Source organism: Osmerus mordax, chromosome 4, assembly GCF_038355195.1.
Source record: "Osmerus mordax isolate fOsmMor3 chromosome 4, fOsmMor3.pri, whole genome shotgun sequence".
Classification (NCBI taxonomy): Eukaryota; Metazoa; Chordata; class Actinopteri; order Osmeriformes; family Osmeridae; genus Osmerus; species Osmerus mordax.
In genome coordinates, this window is record NC_090053.1 from 12,115,185 (window position 1) to 12,131,181 (window position 15,997).

General features: G+C 45.6%; 1 protein-coding gene across 1 annotated transcript in view; it reads right to left on the minus strand.

The window, feature by feature from the left end:
• sema4ba (sema domain, immunoglobulin domain (Ig), transmembrane domain (TM) and short cytoplasmic domain, (semaphorin) 4Ba) overlaps positions 1–15,997 on the minus strand; it is a 40,746-nt gene that overhangs the window by 14,033 nt on the left and 10,716 nt on the right. Inside the window, exons 2-7 of the mRNA XM_067235373.1 lie at positions 12,627–13,037; positions 2,340–2,500; positions 2,151–2,213; positions 1,480–1,578; positions 617–728; positions 258–374 (exon numbers count right to left, since the gene is read on the minus strand). Coding sequence (XP_067091474.1) covers positions 258–374; positions 617–728; positions 1,480–1,578; positions 2,151–2,213; positions 2,340–2,500; positions 12,627–12,744 — 670 coding nt within the window. The 5' untranslated portion in view covers positions 12,745–13,037. The remainder of the gene's footprint in view (positions 1–257; positions 375–616; positions 729–1,479; positions 1,579–2,150; positions 2,214–2,339; positions 2,501–12,626; positions 13,038–15,997) is intronic.

Genomic DNA, 15,997 nt, shown 5'->3' on the forward strand with positions numbered 1-15,997 from the left:
CTAATTTGCACAGAACATGCACTGTAAGAGGCATTAATGTATTGTCTCTTGTTGGAAAATACTGGACACACTTAAAGACAACAATCATTTTTAACTGGAGACAGTTACAAAATATATATACAAATTGCATGCAGGCTCAAGTCTTCAGATATGGCATGTACATGTTCAGGGTGGACTGTTTATGAATGTAAAGTTCCTCTTATCTGCTATGTATACTAGTGTTCGGTCTGGACATTTAGCAGAGCCAGAGCCCTTACCTTGAAGCCAGTTCAAGGAGTTTTCTGTTTTCAGGGAGGTTCCATGGCCAAGGCTCTTGTAAATGATAGGTTCATTCCCCTGGAAATTACTGACCGTACCAGTGTACAGCTCACCCTCTACAATACAAGAAAAGGTGGAAAAAAGAGTAAGACATATATAAACAAAACTTCAACCAACAAGATCAGCCTCTAGCTTATCCACAATAAGACATTTTATCTACAACTCAGATGCTCTTCCCTGTACTTCTGGGAAGCATAAAAGAAATAAAAATGTTCATGCCATAAAGTTGTACTCTGCAGTTCGTATGTCTCGTGAGGAATTTTTTCTCTGACAGTGGCTGACTCCACAGTGACCCTACCGGCCATGATGGCGGTGGACTTGTACTCTGGGTTGAAAGGGCATCGGCTTCGTCCGTCCTCTGTCACAATGTCCCCCGTCTGGCTCCGTACCAGGGAGAAGTCTGCTGTGTTCTGAAAGACACACACAAGCACGCAGAGCTTTGAGGGGAACGTAGGGCTATAATCGACACTGACACTGACCGCTGCTGGATGGCCACATCCACAGCAGTGTCCTGAGTGGTGAACCGCAAGTGAGGGACGGGCCATCCCTCCACTCAGGTTTTCACATCCTTTGTTGCTATTTTGTATGATGGCCTTGTTTCTGCTCTATCTTGTCCACTGTAGCTGTCATTACAGTTTCATTTGGGCCTGATGACGTGGATGGCGGCCCACAATGAGGAGGGTCTGTAGGTTTCTCTCTGTGTGGGCTGAGGCTCACTTACGCTGATAAGATAGTACAGCTCCAAACTAGGAGGACAGGCCTGCTGAAATTCAGGGTCAGAAACAAGACAGCGTGTGCTCTGCCAAATGACTCTCTTTCTTGCCTCACGGTTGGGTCTCCTGAATCTAAGTGGAGCACAGGGGACACAGCGCTTGTTACGTAGGCCTGCAATCTCTGCCTGTCGATACATTTCCTAAATGGAAATATCAATGTTATGCCGCAGAGCCTAGGGGCCACATCTGTGCACAGATCTTTAAAGGTACAGCACGCTTCCTCTCAGATCTGTCCTTTCCTACGCATCTCAATCCAGCCTCAGGAGGAAAGTAGCGGCATCTTGACTGACAGAGGGAATCACATGGCTAATTAGAGCTCTCAACAGCAGGACCTGGTGGGGCTGCACTGTATGTAGGCAACAGCTGCCAAAATCAAAAACGCACTCACTATGTGCACACAGATGGGACTGAAGGCATACGTTCCGCACACGTATAGATGAGTGCTGTTCAGCCGCAGTAAGATCTTGACGTAGTTGAAACAGTCAATCTGCATTAAAGACACACAGAAAGAGAAAAGCATCAATAGGATTCATAGGTTTTGGATCATTCTTGTACAATCGGATCATCTAGAGTTACTCAGAAATAGAGTGGATTGGCTCGTTGGTCTGCAATCCACAGACATTTCCACGTTACTCCAGGAATGAACAGCTTGTAAACAGCCTAGGGGATCTTTAGGCAGCTACGTGATGTGCCTGTGTGGCTGTCTTCAAGACTAAAGTGACTTAATCAAGATTACAGTCTATGTCACAATCAATTTAGTCATAAATGAATCATCCAGTTTAGTCACTAAATGATATTCCTCCAACACTGTACTGAGCTGAGCTGCAATTACCAGGTGAGTCAAGTTAGGGAGGGGGAGCAGGAGTATTTGAGAAGGACCTAGGCCATCACTGCTGAATGGAAATGTACTAGTTCCATGGAAACTTCTCAGGGCAAAGGGACGCCACTGAGTCTATTTTCGGTGTTTTGCAGAAGAAAATAAAAACCCTGGAAGCCCGGTCATGGAAGTGTAAACACTGCATGTTGAGTTCCTCAGCACAAGTGTGCTTCTGTACTCACTTGTAGGTTTTTGCCTTTGAAACCGCACTCATCTCTCTTGCTCTGTGGCGTGCTCCATGTCAGCTGTAGGAGAGCGAAGATATCATATGCATTCAAATTATACTTTTTATTTCTCCAGTTAAAAAACTTTCCAAGTCCTGAAATCAAACTGGGATCGAAACATTGGCAGACTCGTTAGTGCAGACTCACATTCCTTTGGAGCTCGGCTCTGCCGATATCAGTGAGGTTGAGAGCAAAGAGAACCTCTCTAGCTCCGACATAGAGCATGTTATCTTCCTTGCTGAGGAGGATAGAGGTGTAATTGAAGACGCCATCTGCAGAGAATCTTTTGGCTGACCTCTCCTTTGCATCTGCAAAGGAAGGAGACAAAAAGGGAGGTGGAGAAAGAGAAAGAGAGAGAAAAACAGTGAGAGAAGAAGAGCGAAGTGTCACAGAAATTTCCATCAAAAAAGTTGGACAAAGTTCTGATCCGAATGGCAGAGAACCATAAAAGATTCAGCGCAGAACTCGGAATACATTGGTTCACGAGTGTGTGTCTGTGTGTGAGATTGTCAAACTAGCCTGTGCAAGCACGCTCCAGTGTGCGTGTGTCTGTGTGTGGTCACAAAACATGATATGCAGCATGAAGACAGATGTTCTTTCTTAATCAGAGACACCGGCGTAGCATGTCATTACTCGCACAGTGCCTGCAAGCTGTTTGTCTGTTGCCATGGCAATGACACGCTGTCTGGCTTGGCTGTGCCGTTGTGCCCGAGGTGACTGCATGGCCACTGGACGAGCTAGAGTGTGACACACGCAATGGGCTTGCGCTCTCCAGCTGATAATGTTGAATCGCTCAGATCTTGCCTCAGGAATTCCAGACGAAGGCAGCAGCTGGTGGAGTAACTGTGTGTTCAGTCAACTGTGTGTGTGTGCGTGCATGGTACTAGAAACAATACCCCCCGAGTGCAGTCACACTCTCTCATCACCTCTGACGGCTGCAGACAGAGAGAAAAAAAGAGAAAAGAGATATAGAAAAACAGAGATAAAGAGACAAACTGAGAGAGAGAAGCCAGCAAAGAGAGAGGAAGAGGGAGAGAGAGAGAGAGATAGAGAGAGAGAGAGAGAGAGAGAGAGAGAGAGAGAGAGAGAGAGAGAAAGCATCCACTCTCTCATGCCACACTAAGACCCCTTTGAAACCCCTCACTCTAGCCTGCAGCCCAGTTACAAATCATGGAGTCTCTTTGCAAGCCTTCAACACTGGTGTCAAAGCCCTAAATTCAGCACACAGTTGCAGCCATGCTCAATGTCCTGTTAGCTGGCCTGGGCTTGACAGGCTTGTAGCTAAAAGGACATGCTGCCATGAAAACGTTATGCACATAAGCCTAGTCCTGAGGTTCTAAGGAAATGCCGGCCTGCCATGTATCAATTAAGTATGAGCCAAACCACTACAGAGGACAATTCCCAATCTCTGATGAGTGAACGCCACTGAAACTGAGCAGGTGGCTGTGTGGTTCTCCTGCTAACCTGACATTACCCCATCCCAGAGGGCAGAGGGTTGGCAGAAACAACTTCCCTTGGGTAAACACAATAAAAGCAGTGCATCACCACAGCAACAGGGGGCCTTGTTACCACAAAATCCATCTAAGAACCACAAGAGGACCTCCACTCCCCCTCCACACCCCTCCTCGTTCCCTCTTAAAGCTTTGGGCACATTTAACGGTGATTTACACAGGCAAAGACAAAGGCTAGCGCTTGAACCAAAACAAGGGCTTAGAAGGATTGGCGCAGAGCAGGAAATATACACGACGAGTCTCTGGAGTGCTCACTATCTCCACTGTCATGCTCAGACATCAGCGCTTGGGGAACACACCATGAGGCAGTTCATTGTGTATCATTAAAGAGATACGTGTGGGTTTTAAATAGTGGAAGGCTTTCCATTTATAATTTCAAGTAAACAATAATCACTCCCGTCTATACATTGTGTCTGGCTGCGAGGACTGTGCTGTGGGAGTACATTACAGTAAGACCTCTGAACACAGGTCTCTGACAAAATCCTGTTGTCTACAATACACAAGAAGGTAGGTTTAAAACATACTTTCAATGGTTATTGGTCCTAGAGAAATCCTGTATCACTGTTCAAGAGTTCAATTGAAAGGAGAGAAAAAAGAACTACTGTAAGATAAGCCAGTATCACTGATTTGATTGATCAAATATGCTTCTGGAAATATGTATGATATGAGGAAAGCCGTGAAAGTGATCTACATTTAAATTCTTTATGGAAAAGACTACCATGCAAAAAGAAAAAAAAAGAATTGACATTGAAGGGGAATTTTTGTTTAATCATCAAGAAGGTTAAACCTTTTTCTCCCTTTTTCCAGTAATCTGGTAAAGAGTACTACTGCACCATGGGACAGCAGTGAAACCCAACTGACCACAATGACCTCTGGCAAACGGATATGATTTAGCAATTAAAGACGAGCTCTGGGATTGCAAACCTCCACACTGGAATGAACGTTCTGTAGGTCAGAGACCGTTTTTTCTCATGTCAGCATTTCCGGGGCTGTGTGTCTGAGATCTGAACTTGCCCTATGCTCCTTTCCACACCGACCACAGCCTGGATTTTCATCTGGGCGTCTGAGGTTGACTGCCCGGGGGCCTTTCCATGACGGCGCAACCCAATAATGGGAAGAGGCTGGTCTGGTAAAGTGGAAGCACTCAGGAGAGAGGGTGAGAGAGACAGATAGAAAGAGAGTGCGAGAACGCAAGAGGAAAAAGAAAATAGAGCTGCAAATGTCTACTGGAGAGGGAGAGAGGGGGAGGGTGTTAGCGAGGGCAGGAAAGTGGGCACTGTGTAACAAGTTGAGAGCATCAACATATCATAACTAGTTTGCCCTCGCTTTGTTGAGCCCCCTCCCCCTCCAGCTGGCCCCTACAGGCTTGAGCATTAAGTGTCCTGCCACAGTGCTCCACAAAGGACAACTTATCAAAGGGGACATCACATTATTGAGGCCCACAATGTCAAAGACCAACAGGGGAAATCAAGCTAATAGATGCCACCGAATTGAACAGTAGCACACAGTGAAGACCCAAGCTATCTAAGAACCGTAACAAGTCTTTGTTTATCGTGCCGTCGTCTGACGATCTCCGTAGGAGCGTTGAGGAAACAGCCAAGGAGAGCAGCTTGGATACGACAGTCCAACTGCTTTAGCTGCTGTCAGAGCAGGGTTTGTTTCCAAACATTCATTCGGAGGGACATCCTAAACTGTATCACAGCTCCCAGAGTATGTTTCTCAGACAGGCTGAGGATCACATTCATCACAGTCCCTCTTTAACGTGCTGGCTGCTGCTGAAATAGAGAGGCGCCGCCTAACACACCTGTCAATCACACCTGCCAATCACACCTCTCCTTTCCTGTCTGTGGGTGACAGAAGTTCTCCTCTCACCGTATCGCCATTCCCAGGCCCCTGATCTCAGGCCGGGGGTAACTGAGAGAAGCCTTGTGTGGCTCACAGCACTTCCTGTGTGATCCCATTCCGCAGATACACAGGGGATTCTGGAGAACACACAATAAGAAGCAGTGAGGGGATGGCCTGGTCCTGGCAGCTGTAAGCAATGCTAGATCATTACCGTCATTATGCAATTAAATGCAATTTTTGTAAAATGACACTGCTAAATGGATTGTTGTATCCACCCTGCTTGGCTCGGTAATCTATTTAGGGGGAAATTAATTACTCTGTGGGCTTTTAGGGAACCCTCTTCAGTCTGTCGCAGTGGATTTCCCAACAGATCTGAGTCCAAAAAGGCACAAAGTTAATTACAGTCGTGGAACATCCTCTTTAAAGGCGGACGTGAAGTAATCTGTCCTTCAGTGTTGGAGATGAAAGTGCTTCAGTTTGGACTGTCGGGCATTCAACGAAGGCAGGCTAATTCAATCATCAACATCCTTGATGGTGGTCTGTATCAGTGTTCACAGCTGTGTGTTCGGAGGTTGGAAGTTTGTGTTAGAAACTAGTTGTTTTCGTTTACCTCAGGGATCCAGAACTACAGGGAAACACTGATGGCCTCTGAAAGGACCGTAAGTATCTCTGGGTCCCATCACTGGGCTCATTTGGCCAATGGAAACTACCCGACAACAGAGCAGTCATCAGGGAACGCTGAGAAATTTCCGGTAGGCTTGACAGTTGGCGTACGGACCTCTATTGTACGTTCTTTAGCGCACTCCTTCATTCTCCTCCCATCTTCTCCATTCCTACTCAGCCACCACTTCCGGTTTCATTAAGGACGCCGTCATGACATCTTGCCAAGTGTCACATACCACAGTGACAGTGACATGTACTCTCTGTTTAAAACTGCTTGAGCTGTGGGGTCCATACTGTGGAAAAAAATGGGATTTCCTGCGTACTTACATTATTCACTAATCAATAGAACTAGTCATTGGATATTAGTTAGTGTGTTCTCATGTGAGTTGGCTATTGATAAGAGTAGATTGTGTTTGTCAGGTTGAATAGATGTTCGGGGTCAGGAGAAAGTACTCTTGCGATGACGACAGGGATAGCTCCACCATGATCCATGATCTCTCTCTGCCCTGAGAGTGGTCATGGGCTGGGAGCTGTGAATCTCTTTCTCTGAGACTGTTGTAACGTCATTACTGCCTGACTGTCACTATCTATGTCTACATTATTGTGCCCTATAAAAGATGGTCCTCTGGCCTCCACAGCTGAAGGAGACATGAATGACACCTAAGCCTGGTGTTGTGTTGTCATTTATTGTTATAGGTCTGGTTCTCTTTCTCAATCTGCAGATTGATAATACTTATTACAATCCAGAACTCAACTGAACTTAGTCACTCCGTTAATGAAGAGACGGACAAAACACTTCATCAATCCACAGATGACTTGGAAACAAATCCCATGTCTCTTCTGAGATCAAGGGAGCGCTTCAGTGTCCTGATGGCACATCTTTAAGGGATGTCTGATGCCCCATTTCCAGCCGCCTGTCCGTAAACATGGCCTAGATTTGCCTCCAAGAAGGAACACGAGGATACTTACATGGCGAGAGCCCGCACAGGACAAAAGGGGATAAGCGGTAAGCGGGGCAAAACAAGCGTATCAGCTGCACAGACCTGGGCACAGCCTAGCACCGCAGATGTTAATCTAAGATGGAGCAAAGCCTATCACTCACACACACACAGTGTACACATCCCCTCCCGACACACACATACACACCTTCCCAACGAAAACATGGTGGAGCAGCGCAACTCCAAACACGTTAAGCTACGTAAGCTAACCGTGCCTTGTCATGAGTTGACAGCTTACAAGCTTTCCATAGTGGCCAAAGAAGAGATCTACTACAGGCTGGATCTATTGTCACTTTAACTGTAACCTGATAATCCAGCTCCGGTCACGTAAACGCCTTCTTGACATTTCTGTGATATCTGATAACAAGGGGTGACAAGTATTTTTATTCAGCGGTTACAGATGTGTAACTGTGCTTTTGAGTTGTCAGTATGTTGTAGGGGTGTGCAAGTCTGAGAAATAAACTATTTTACAGACATGAAAGTAATCCAGCCATTCAGAAAAAGAGGAGTTACTGCATCTGTGGATGCAGTAACTATGCGTCCTAAGAGAGTTATTCCGTGCGGTGGGGGAGAAAGGTTAATTGAATATTAGGCTAAACTACGGAAGATGAAGTCATGGTTGGAGAGACGCAGGAGGACAATAACACTGTGAGACAGGGACAGCCACAACAGACTAAACAGAACTCACCATCATAAAAGCATCGTGCTGTTCAATATCCCTGTAGGTCTTTCTGCTCCACCTGTACCAGACTGGCACCCCACCCACCCTTACTCTTGGGCTGGGTGGTGGAATCATCTTCCCACCTCCATCAGAGATACTGACTGTCTCTCCACCTTCAAGAAAAGGCTAAAGACGCACTTATTCCGGGAGTACACCAGCAATTGTGAAAGATTTGTTGGATCCGATGTTGGTTTTTCACAATGTATGCTTCATGTTTTGGCTACCCGCAATGTTTGGGGCTATCTCGTTGTTTATGATCATTGACCTATGCACTTTTTGTAAAGCTCTCTCTTGGAAGTTGCTTTGGATAAATACATGTAAATGTACTCCGCCCTTCCCATTTCATCTCTCATTTCTATTATGTCTCTATCAGCTTATGTATCTATCCGCACCACAGTGATGAATTAAGCCACTTTTTGTTCTTGCTAATCAGTGCTAATCAGCTACAAACTATGATGACTGATAGTGCTGTGGACAGTAGAGGGCCAGGGTAAAGGGGGGACAGACACGGAGACATCTGGAATGTATTAAGACTTCAAGCCAAGAGGAGGGATTCACCATTAGATTCATTAGGCAAGCTGTGAGCCCGCTGTTTGTTTAGGGAACTGCATGCCTGGTCTCCCACTTGTTAGCATGATAGCAACAAATGGTAGCGCAGACACCATGGTGATGCTGGGAATTCCTGCTGTTCTAAACATGACCTTTGTGAACAGAGGTTGGGAAAGCAGTTTGCTATTATGTGGTGACTGTGTTAAAGAATATATAAAGAATCTATTAAGTTAAGCAAAGTATCTGCCATCAAAAGCAATGAATGGATTCTCCCTGGGTATTCATTAGGGCAAGAGGTGCAACAACAGGTTTTAAAGGGAACAGGAGACACATTTAATAAGAGAAATAATCAAATTAAAGTTATTTAGAAAAGGAGAGGTATTTCAGCTGTAAACAACAGTGAAGCCTTCCCTAGGTAACATATAAACCAATTTCCATAACGAAGGAATGCTGTTCTTGTTCTTCCATCTACATCTTGACCCGGGTTCAACCATTACATGGTGTAGCACATTGTAAACCAGGCTTTGCTTGAGGACCTCTCCCTGACCCTGTCCTCCAGAGAGAGCAGAGCAGGAGCATCGCTAACATGTCATGACCTCATGTAGTCCCCTTGGTCTGAGTGCCTGTGGGGTTCTGGGCAGGCTTGTGTGACCACATGCTGTGTTTAGGGCCGGGCAGCGGGGAGATCGCCTCAACACCTTGGATGTCAGAGTGTGGATGGGATGAGGGGTGTTTTCACAGGGCCTGTCAACCGTGATTTATGACCCACTCCCTGGCGGATTGGAGAAAACACTGGTCTCATAAACACTGGTGAGTTTCCAGATCCACGTTTTCACTTTTCAGTATCAAATAAAAGATGAATACTGCTGTGACCTTTGGACACACAGGTAAAACATAACATGTCTAAAGTTTGTCATACAACACTCAAAATGGCATGCTGTTCTTTTGAAGAACACTGTCTGCAGTATGAAACAGCTCTAGATCTATGTCTATGAACTCGGCTTTTGGTTCAGTGGAGCATACCTAAGCATCTAGTCCAGAACCCTCCCATACCTATGCAGTCCACACGCACACATTACAATACAGTAAGAAGCACTGTATTTTGGCCTTAATGCAGTCCTGTAGGACAGGGATTGAGCACATTGTGATGCATGCGCTTGCTTTGCGGCTTATTAATTACCAAATTAATTACGATCATTCTTATCTGAACCGAGGGTAGGGCCTCTGTCTTCAACTGTGCCGTGACTGCATGCTTGCTGTTGGAGAGCGGGATGAACAGATCAACAAGCTAAGTGAGCCAACGTAAACCGCTTAAAGGTGTCCCTTTAAATAGCATGCTTGCACACTAAGCTCTCCGGCATGGTCTGCATTAAGTCTGGGAACAAAAGAGGAGGGGAAAGCAGATGTAGTCTCTCCTCCCTGAACTCATGATCCGTCCTGATAGGCGCGTAATGAGAACCAGACGAATGTTCACACCATAACACACACAAATCCCCATTCATTATTCATGGTAGATTAGCTTCTTCATTAAGGCAGAGGGGAGGAGGACGATGACGGGGGGGGGGGGGGGGGGGGGCAGAGAGGAGGCATGTCCAGGAAAATGTCGCTGTGGAGGAGCCACCATGAAGGAACGGTTTAACCATCTTCATGGATCCAAAGGCAGGAGAGCCAGCAGGCTCAGATATCCAGCCAGGACAGGAGGATGGGGGAGGGGCAGTCCAGACCTCAGTGCCTTGTAGCTGTGGGTCAAGCTTGTCGCCTTGTAATCACAGTACAATAAACATGGAGAGACACAGCCATGGAGAGGCAGGGGCGGACGCACCAGTGAGGATGCATCCATGCCAAGCCAAACTGTCAAGCCCCTAGCTATCTGCCTCCCCAGCATTATACACACAAGCTCTGGTTTCCCCACCAGGAAAATGGCTTGTCTACCAGTGGAAGCTACTATATAACAATGGAATCTGCTATACATTGGCCATAACTTTATAGGCCTCAGCTAACTCCATCTCCTCAGGTTCTGTGCTGGTCGTTGATGTCTATTATGTGTTTAAATGTCAATGGAACCAAACATTTGTGTTAGTTTTAGTGCTCCATTCAGCTTGTAAATGCTTATATGATCGTAACAGGGTAACTGCATGTTGTGAGACAGAGGGCTGTTACTAGCAAGACTCTCAAAGTATAAGAGCGCAAAGTCACTTTTAAACTGAACTGTCTACTCGGATTGTTAAAAGATGGCTAATAGGTTGACAGAGCATGAGCATTAACTTGCTCATAGGTCTGCATTTCCGAATTCCACTGACAATGTTTATGATTGATTCCAATCCATGGCACTATATAAAACAATACAGCAGGTTAGAGGGTTACAGCCAAGGGAGAAACTCTCTACATCCCACAACCTTTTCACTGAAAAAACTGAGTGGGCTGGTGAAATGTTGAGTTTGACATGCTTTATGTTTGCGTTCCAAGATTGTTGTCTCACCCCAAAAGCAATTTCTTTGTGTGTGTCAGAACACTGAGTGTGTGAGCATGAAGGGTCGGTCTTTTCTCTGGGAGACAAATGGCGAGTTCTATTGTGAAATGCTCTGTCTGAAACATGTTTTGTGGAGGCTGGCAGGTAAGAGAGATTACCTGGTGCTATAGAGTTCCTCACCAGCACAGGGGAGGCAGGCTGAGACAGGCAGAGCCCCATCCCCACCAACCTCCATGCTGGCTAACCTGCTTGAATCCCTGCCTGGCCTCACAGAACCAGGCAACCCACCAGAGGCTTAGCCTTAATCCAGATGCAGATATTTTGACAACGAAATCTCAGCAAACTCCTTCTCTTGAAACTCATATGTTTGTTATTAATGATGCCAAAGGATGAGTCACTGATCCAGGTACGGATCAGGGTAAGTTCACTTGCATCACCTGCATAATACAACCAAATTGAGGATGTATATATTCAAAATGATGATTCCGACAAATTATGTCACGGTGTAAACGGTGTCAACTAACCATTAGTGTTACCGTAACAGGCAAACAACAAAAGAGACCCCTGTATGCTAGTGGAGACTGTGATATGTTACCCTGAGCGAACAGCACAATGGCCTTGTTCATAAAGTAATTCCCTCTGACCTGTGGAAACTTGACAGAGCCACCCTGACGGAGCTGAAATTCATGGTTCGGGATTTAGCTAGCTTTACAGCCGTTAAGGTTTAGACAAACATAAATTGCATACTACAGTACTTGAAGTAGCCTAGTTCATTTTGCAGAGCCAGTCTGAACATTCATTCACTTTCTCGGGACACTGACTGATAAAATGTTATACAATCAATGAAGTCCAACATTGGGAACTGAAAGCCATCAATGTGTGTGCCTACATAGTTGATACAATTTAGAATTTAAGGCATAGGCTACGGTGCTTTGAACTGAGTAACAATCAATAATCATTGTAGACAAATTCTCTTACAGAGAGGGACTGCCCGTACATTTACATTTATTTAATTACATTTATTACACCCGAGGCAAGTAGGGTGAAGTGACTTGCCCAAGGACACAACGTCATTTTGAACAGCCAGGAATCGAAACAGCAACCTTCGGATTACTAGCCCAATTCCCTAACCGCTCAGCCACCTGACTCCACTCCTACGCTCGTAGCGAGAGTATCGCTGTACTAGACTGGCAGAAACATTGCAGCAGTGCTGCACTTACACAAACATGCTGCTTCACCTCTGTCTTGCTGAGAACACAGTGGCTGAGAGATCTGCTCTGGTCTGTCTGCTTATCAACACCTCATCCAACATCACTGTTTGTTTAAAGTACCCCACAAAGCCCTGGGTGAGCCCCAGGCACCTCCAGAGCTCTTAACGCCCCCAGAAGACCAAGGCGAGCCCCCCTACTACACTTATTTATAGTACCAGCCCCTGGGAGCCTGCTCTCTTACACTCTCGAGTAAATGGATGATCTGAGCACTCGGGTCAGTGAAGGGGGCACGGTGTCAGGGTAAACACACAGGCCTCTGTCTTTGTTTTGTTTTCCGAGGAATTCTGGTGTTTCTCACTGTGACCGGTCCTGACAGAGATGACGCACACAGCGGCTCGCAGGACTGAGGAGAAACATCTCCCTCAGGACTCGTAGCGTAACGACTCAGGAAGCTGATGACACTTACTGTAGGAGAAGCTGAGGCGAGGAGTGACATCGTGTTGGGGCGCAGCTGGGTGAACAAAGGCAGTCAGTAGGAGCGTCAGGGCCGGTACACAGAGTGAGGCCATACTTATTGTCCACATGGCTCCTCGATGCTGCCAGCCAACTCGCACGGTTTGCCTTTCAGGATTTTGGGGAATTCATGAAGAGTGTCTCTCCGTGTTTATTTTCCCTGCGTGTCGTTCTGGAGGTCTGCGTTCCCTGAAAGGGGGGGACCTGTGCGCTGTTGTGAAAGCGAAGTTGAAGGAAACTCCTCCTAGTGGTAGACAACACCAGGTGAGGAACAATGACCTTTGACCCCACTATGAGTCTCCCAGGACAGCCAGCCTTGTGAAATCAGCTTCGGTGCACACACCCCAGGTCTCTCCGCCGAGATCTGTAAACACACAAAAACAAAATTTGTTTGATATGGGTGTACAGTACACACTAACTCTCAGGGTTCCTCTCCTTATCGTGGAACGTTTCTTGGTAAAAACATTCCGTACACATACACGTTTCAGCTCCAACAAAGACTTTGGCTGCAAGGTCACAGACCAGAGTGCTCCTCGCTCTTTTGTTTCATTTTGGCTCGTGATACAAACAAGTACGTATGAGAGCATGTGGGCAATATTGTTTTTGTTGCCTGTGGCCATGTCTGCACGTCTGTGAATGGGCAGAGTGTCCTCTTTCCCTCGATGGAAACAAACATGACATCTGTCCTCTTAAAAGTCACATTAGTCTAGATCATATCTGACAGCGAGAGAGGAACACAGGCTGCCCTGACATTTCACAATATGTTCTAACCGACCAAAGGTTACTATGGCTCTACTACTATAAAGTCTCTTGAATGTGATCTTGTGATCATGCATGTGTATCATTATGGTAAGGACACACTTTACGATAAACGGCACATTTGCTTTGTGGTAGAGCAAGCATTGTACTGTGTGAGATAAAAAAAAAGTAATTTGATACCCTCAGGTTGTCACTAGTGGGTGCGTCACTAATGTAATAGGAGTAGGCCATGGTTCTTGGAGACATCAGTTGGTATCTTGTTCAGGACAATGAAAATCTGTCCCTTTCAGGTGAGGGCTAATATAAGAGACACTATTCTGGCATGGAAACTCACCAAATCTGTGACATGATTGAATGAATGAGCAGAAATACAAAATAACAAAAGTACAGTATTAGGAATGAACTGGTGCATTATCCTCCACCAGTGATTACTGACAGAAGACATATGGTAATGTGTTTGTTCATCGTGATTCGAATACTCTTGCAGTGCATCAAATTATTTTTGATTGTGTCTGCTGTCTATTATAACCCACTGAAAAACCTATTAAGGGAAATTAGAACAACTGAGGTTTGTGGTGGGGTAACTGAAAGGATCTAAAACCCATGGGAGAAATATGTGTGATTAAAGATGTTTGCACACAGCTTCACCAAGTCTCAAATCAATATGGATCTATAATAATAAATCTTCTTTGTGCTTGCCAAGACCAAAGTTCCCACATCTTAAACAATGAGACATTAGAACAATTTACCACAACAAAACCAAGAGACTTACTGTATAAAGGTGTTACGTGTTGCATATGCAAAGGGGCAGGCCTCTATACGTAGTGACAGAATTGAACTGGATACACACATCCCCACTGCATCTGCTCAGCTTAATGGGGTGGTTTCAATGACTGTCGCCCCAGGGGGAGGACCTTAAATACATCCAAGGCAGGGTCAGTTACGCTGGATAAGTCAATGCCAAATGCTCGTAGAACTATTTTTGACTTCTTTCTGGGGTCCAGTCAAATCAGTGCTCCTGATGCTAGTGGGGACACTAAGCATCCTGGGAAAGGGGTGTGGCCGAGAGGACTATAGGCTACACAAGGACCAGGAAATCCATGAATGAAACAAACGTGGTTACTTCACAGGGAGACAACTGCACAGCCATTTAAATCATAGTGCATGTGTTTAGGAATAACAGAGTGCAAACAGGGTGATGTGGAGTATCTCCTTTCTGAGAGAGCTACCTGTCACCATCCATACAGTACCACAATAAAAGGGTGCCTTTGTTATGCTATGACTGTGGTAGAGCACAATAAGAGGTGATAGAACTGTATCAATGTCAGAAACCCCCTAGGGTTCAGAAACCCCCCGCCCCTGTGTGTAACCTCACAAGGGGCCCTTTTACTGAATATACTAATCAGGATCAGGCTGGATGATAGACGATTAAAAATATCCAGACTATGGCCAAATCCCTGCCCACATTCAGAACCCAAACTGGCCAAGTTAAACCCAGTTTTCTGCTAAGCTTTGCGTGAATTGTGGCACGTGATATTCAGGGACTTTGGAGAGGAAGGCTTTCGCATTAGCTGTCACATCATTAGTCTCTCCTGTTGGTAGAGACTGGAAGCTAGGTCCCATTCTAGCAATGTGCATGGGAGGTTTTGTAAAGTTGTGTGACAGCCTGGCAAAAGCAGACTCCTTTATGTATCATGGAAGTTTGCTGAGGCACGCGGAGGGGCAAGGGGGGAAACCAGGGTGTTCGACAGCAAGATTTACAGGCAACTCCCAAACTGTTCTTTCTTCTTTATAAGTTTGCCTAAGAGTGATCTCCCCAATGCCTTACTATAACTTCAAAGACAACACGTAACGTAACCCTTTAATGGTTCTAAAAATGACCCTAACAATGAGATACAAACTATGTATTGGTAATGGTAACAGAGGGAAAGGGATGGAAAGGGAGGTGGGAGGGAAAGGGAGGTGACCATAAATCCTTCCTCCCTCACTGTTAAATTAAGTGTCTGTAAAACTCTGGGGGCAACTGGAGAACAGGCACTGGAGGAGAACAATTCATTCAAAACCGAACACAGACGTATGAAGAAGCTCAATGGAGACGTGTTACTGTGTTACTGTCGTTTTTTTACAGAGACATTAAATGTTAGTGGTTGAGTGACATGAGTTCATTCGAAATAGGGTGGTGCCTTCAGGCAAATTAGATTTAGGCCTTAAATACTATCAAATGTTGCCTAATACATTAGAGAAATTGATATTCCAGAATGTATGAATAGCCTTGTATCCTTCCCACACGCACAAGAGGAAATAAGACTTATATTTGAACAAACTGGGTAATTCCCTCTACTACTCTACTAACTCATCAGCAATTTCCTGGAATATATATCCTGGCCTAATACACAGCGTACAGTACATTGCTGCACTGCAAATTCTGTCAATGAATAGCAATAGATATGCGGTTCCGAGGCCAATAAAAAGCAGTACTTCTACAGCAACAGAAACAGGTGGTGTGACTATCAGGTTTGCCATTCGAGTGGAGAGGGAGGGAAAAGAGGGCGGGGGGTCAAGGTT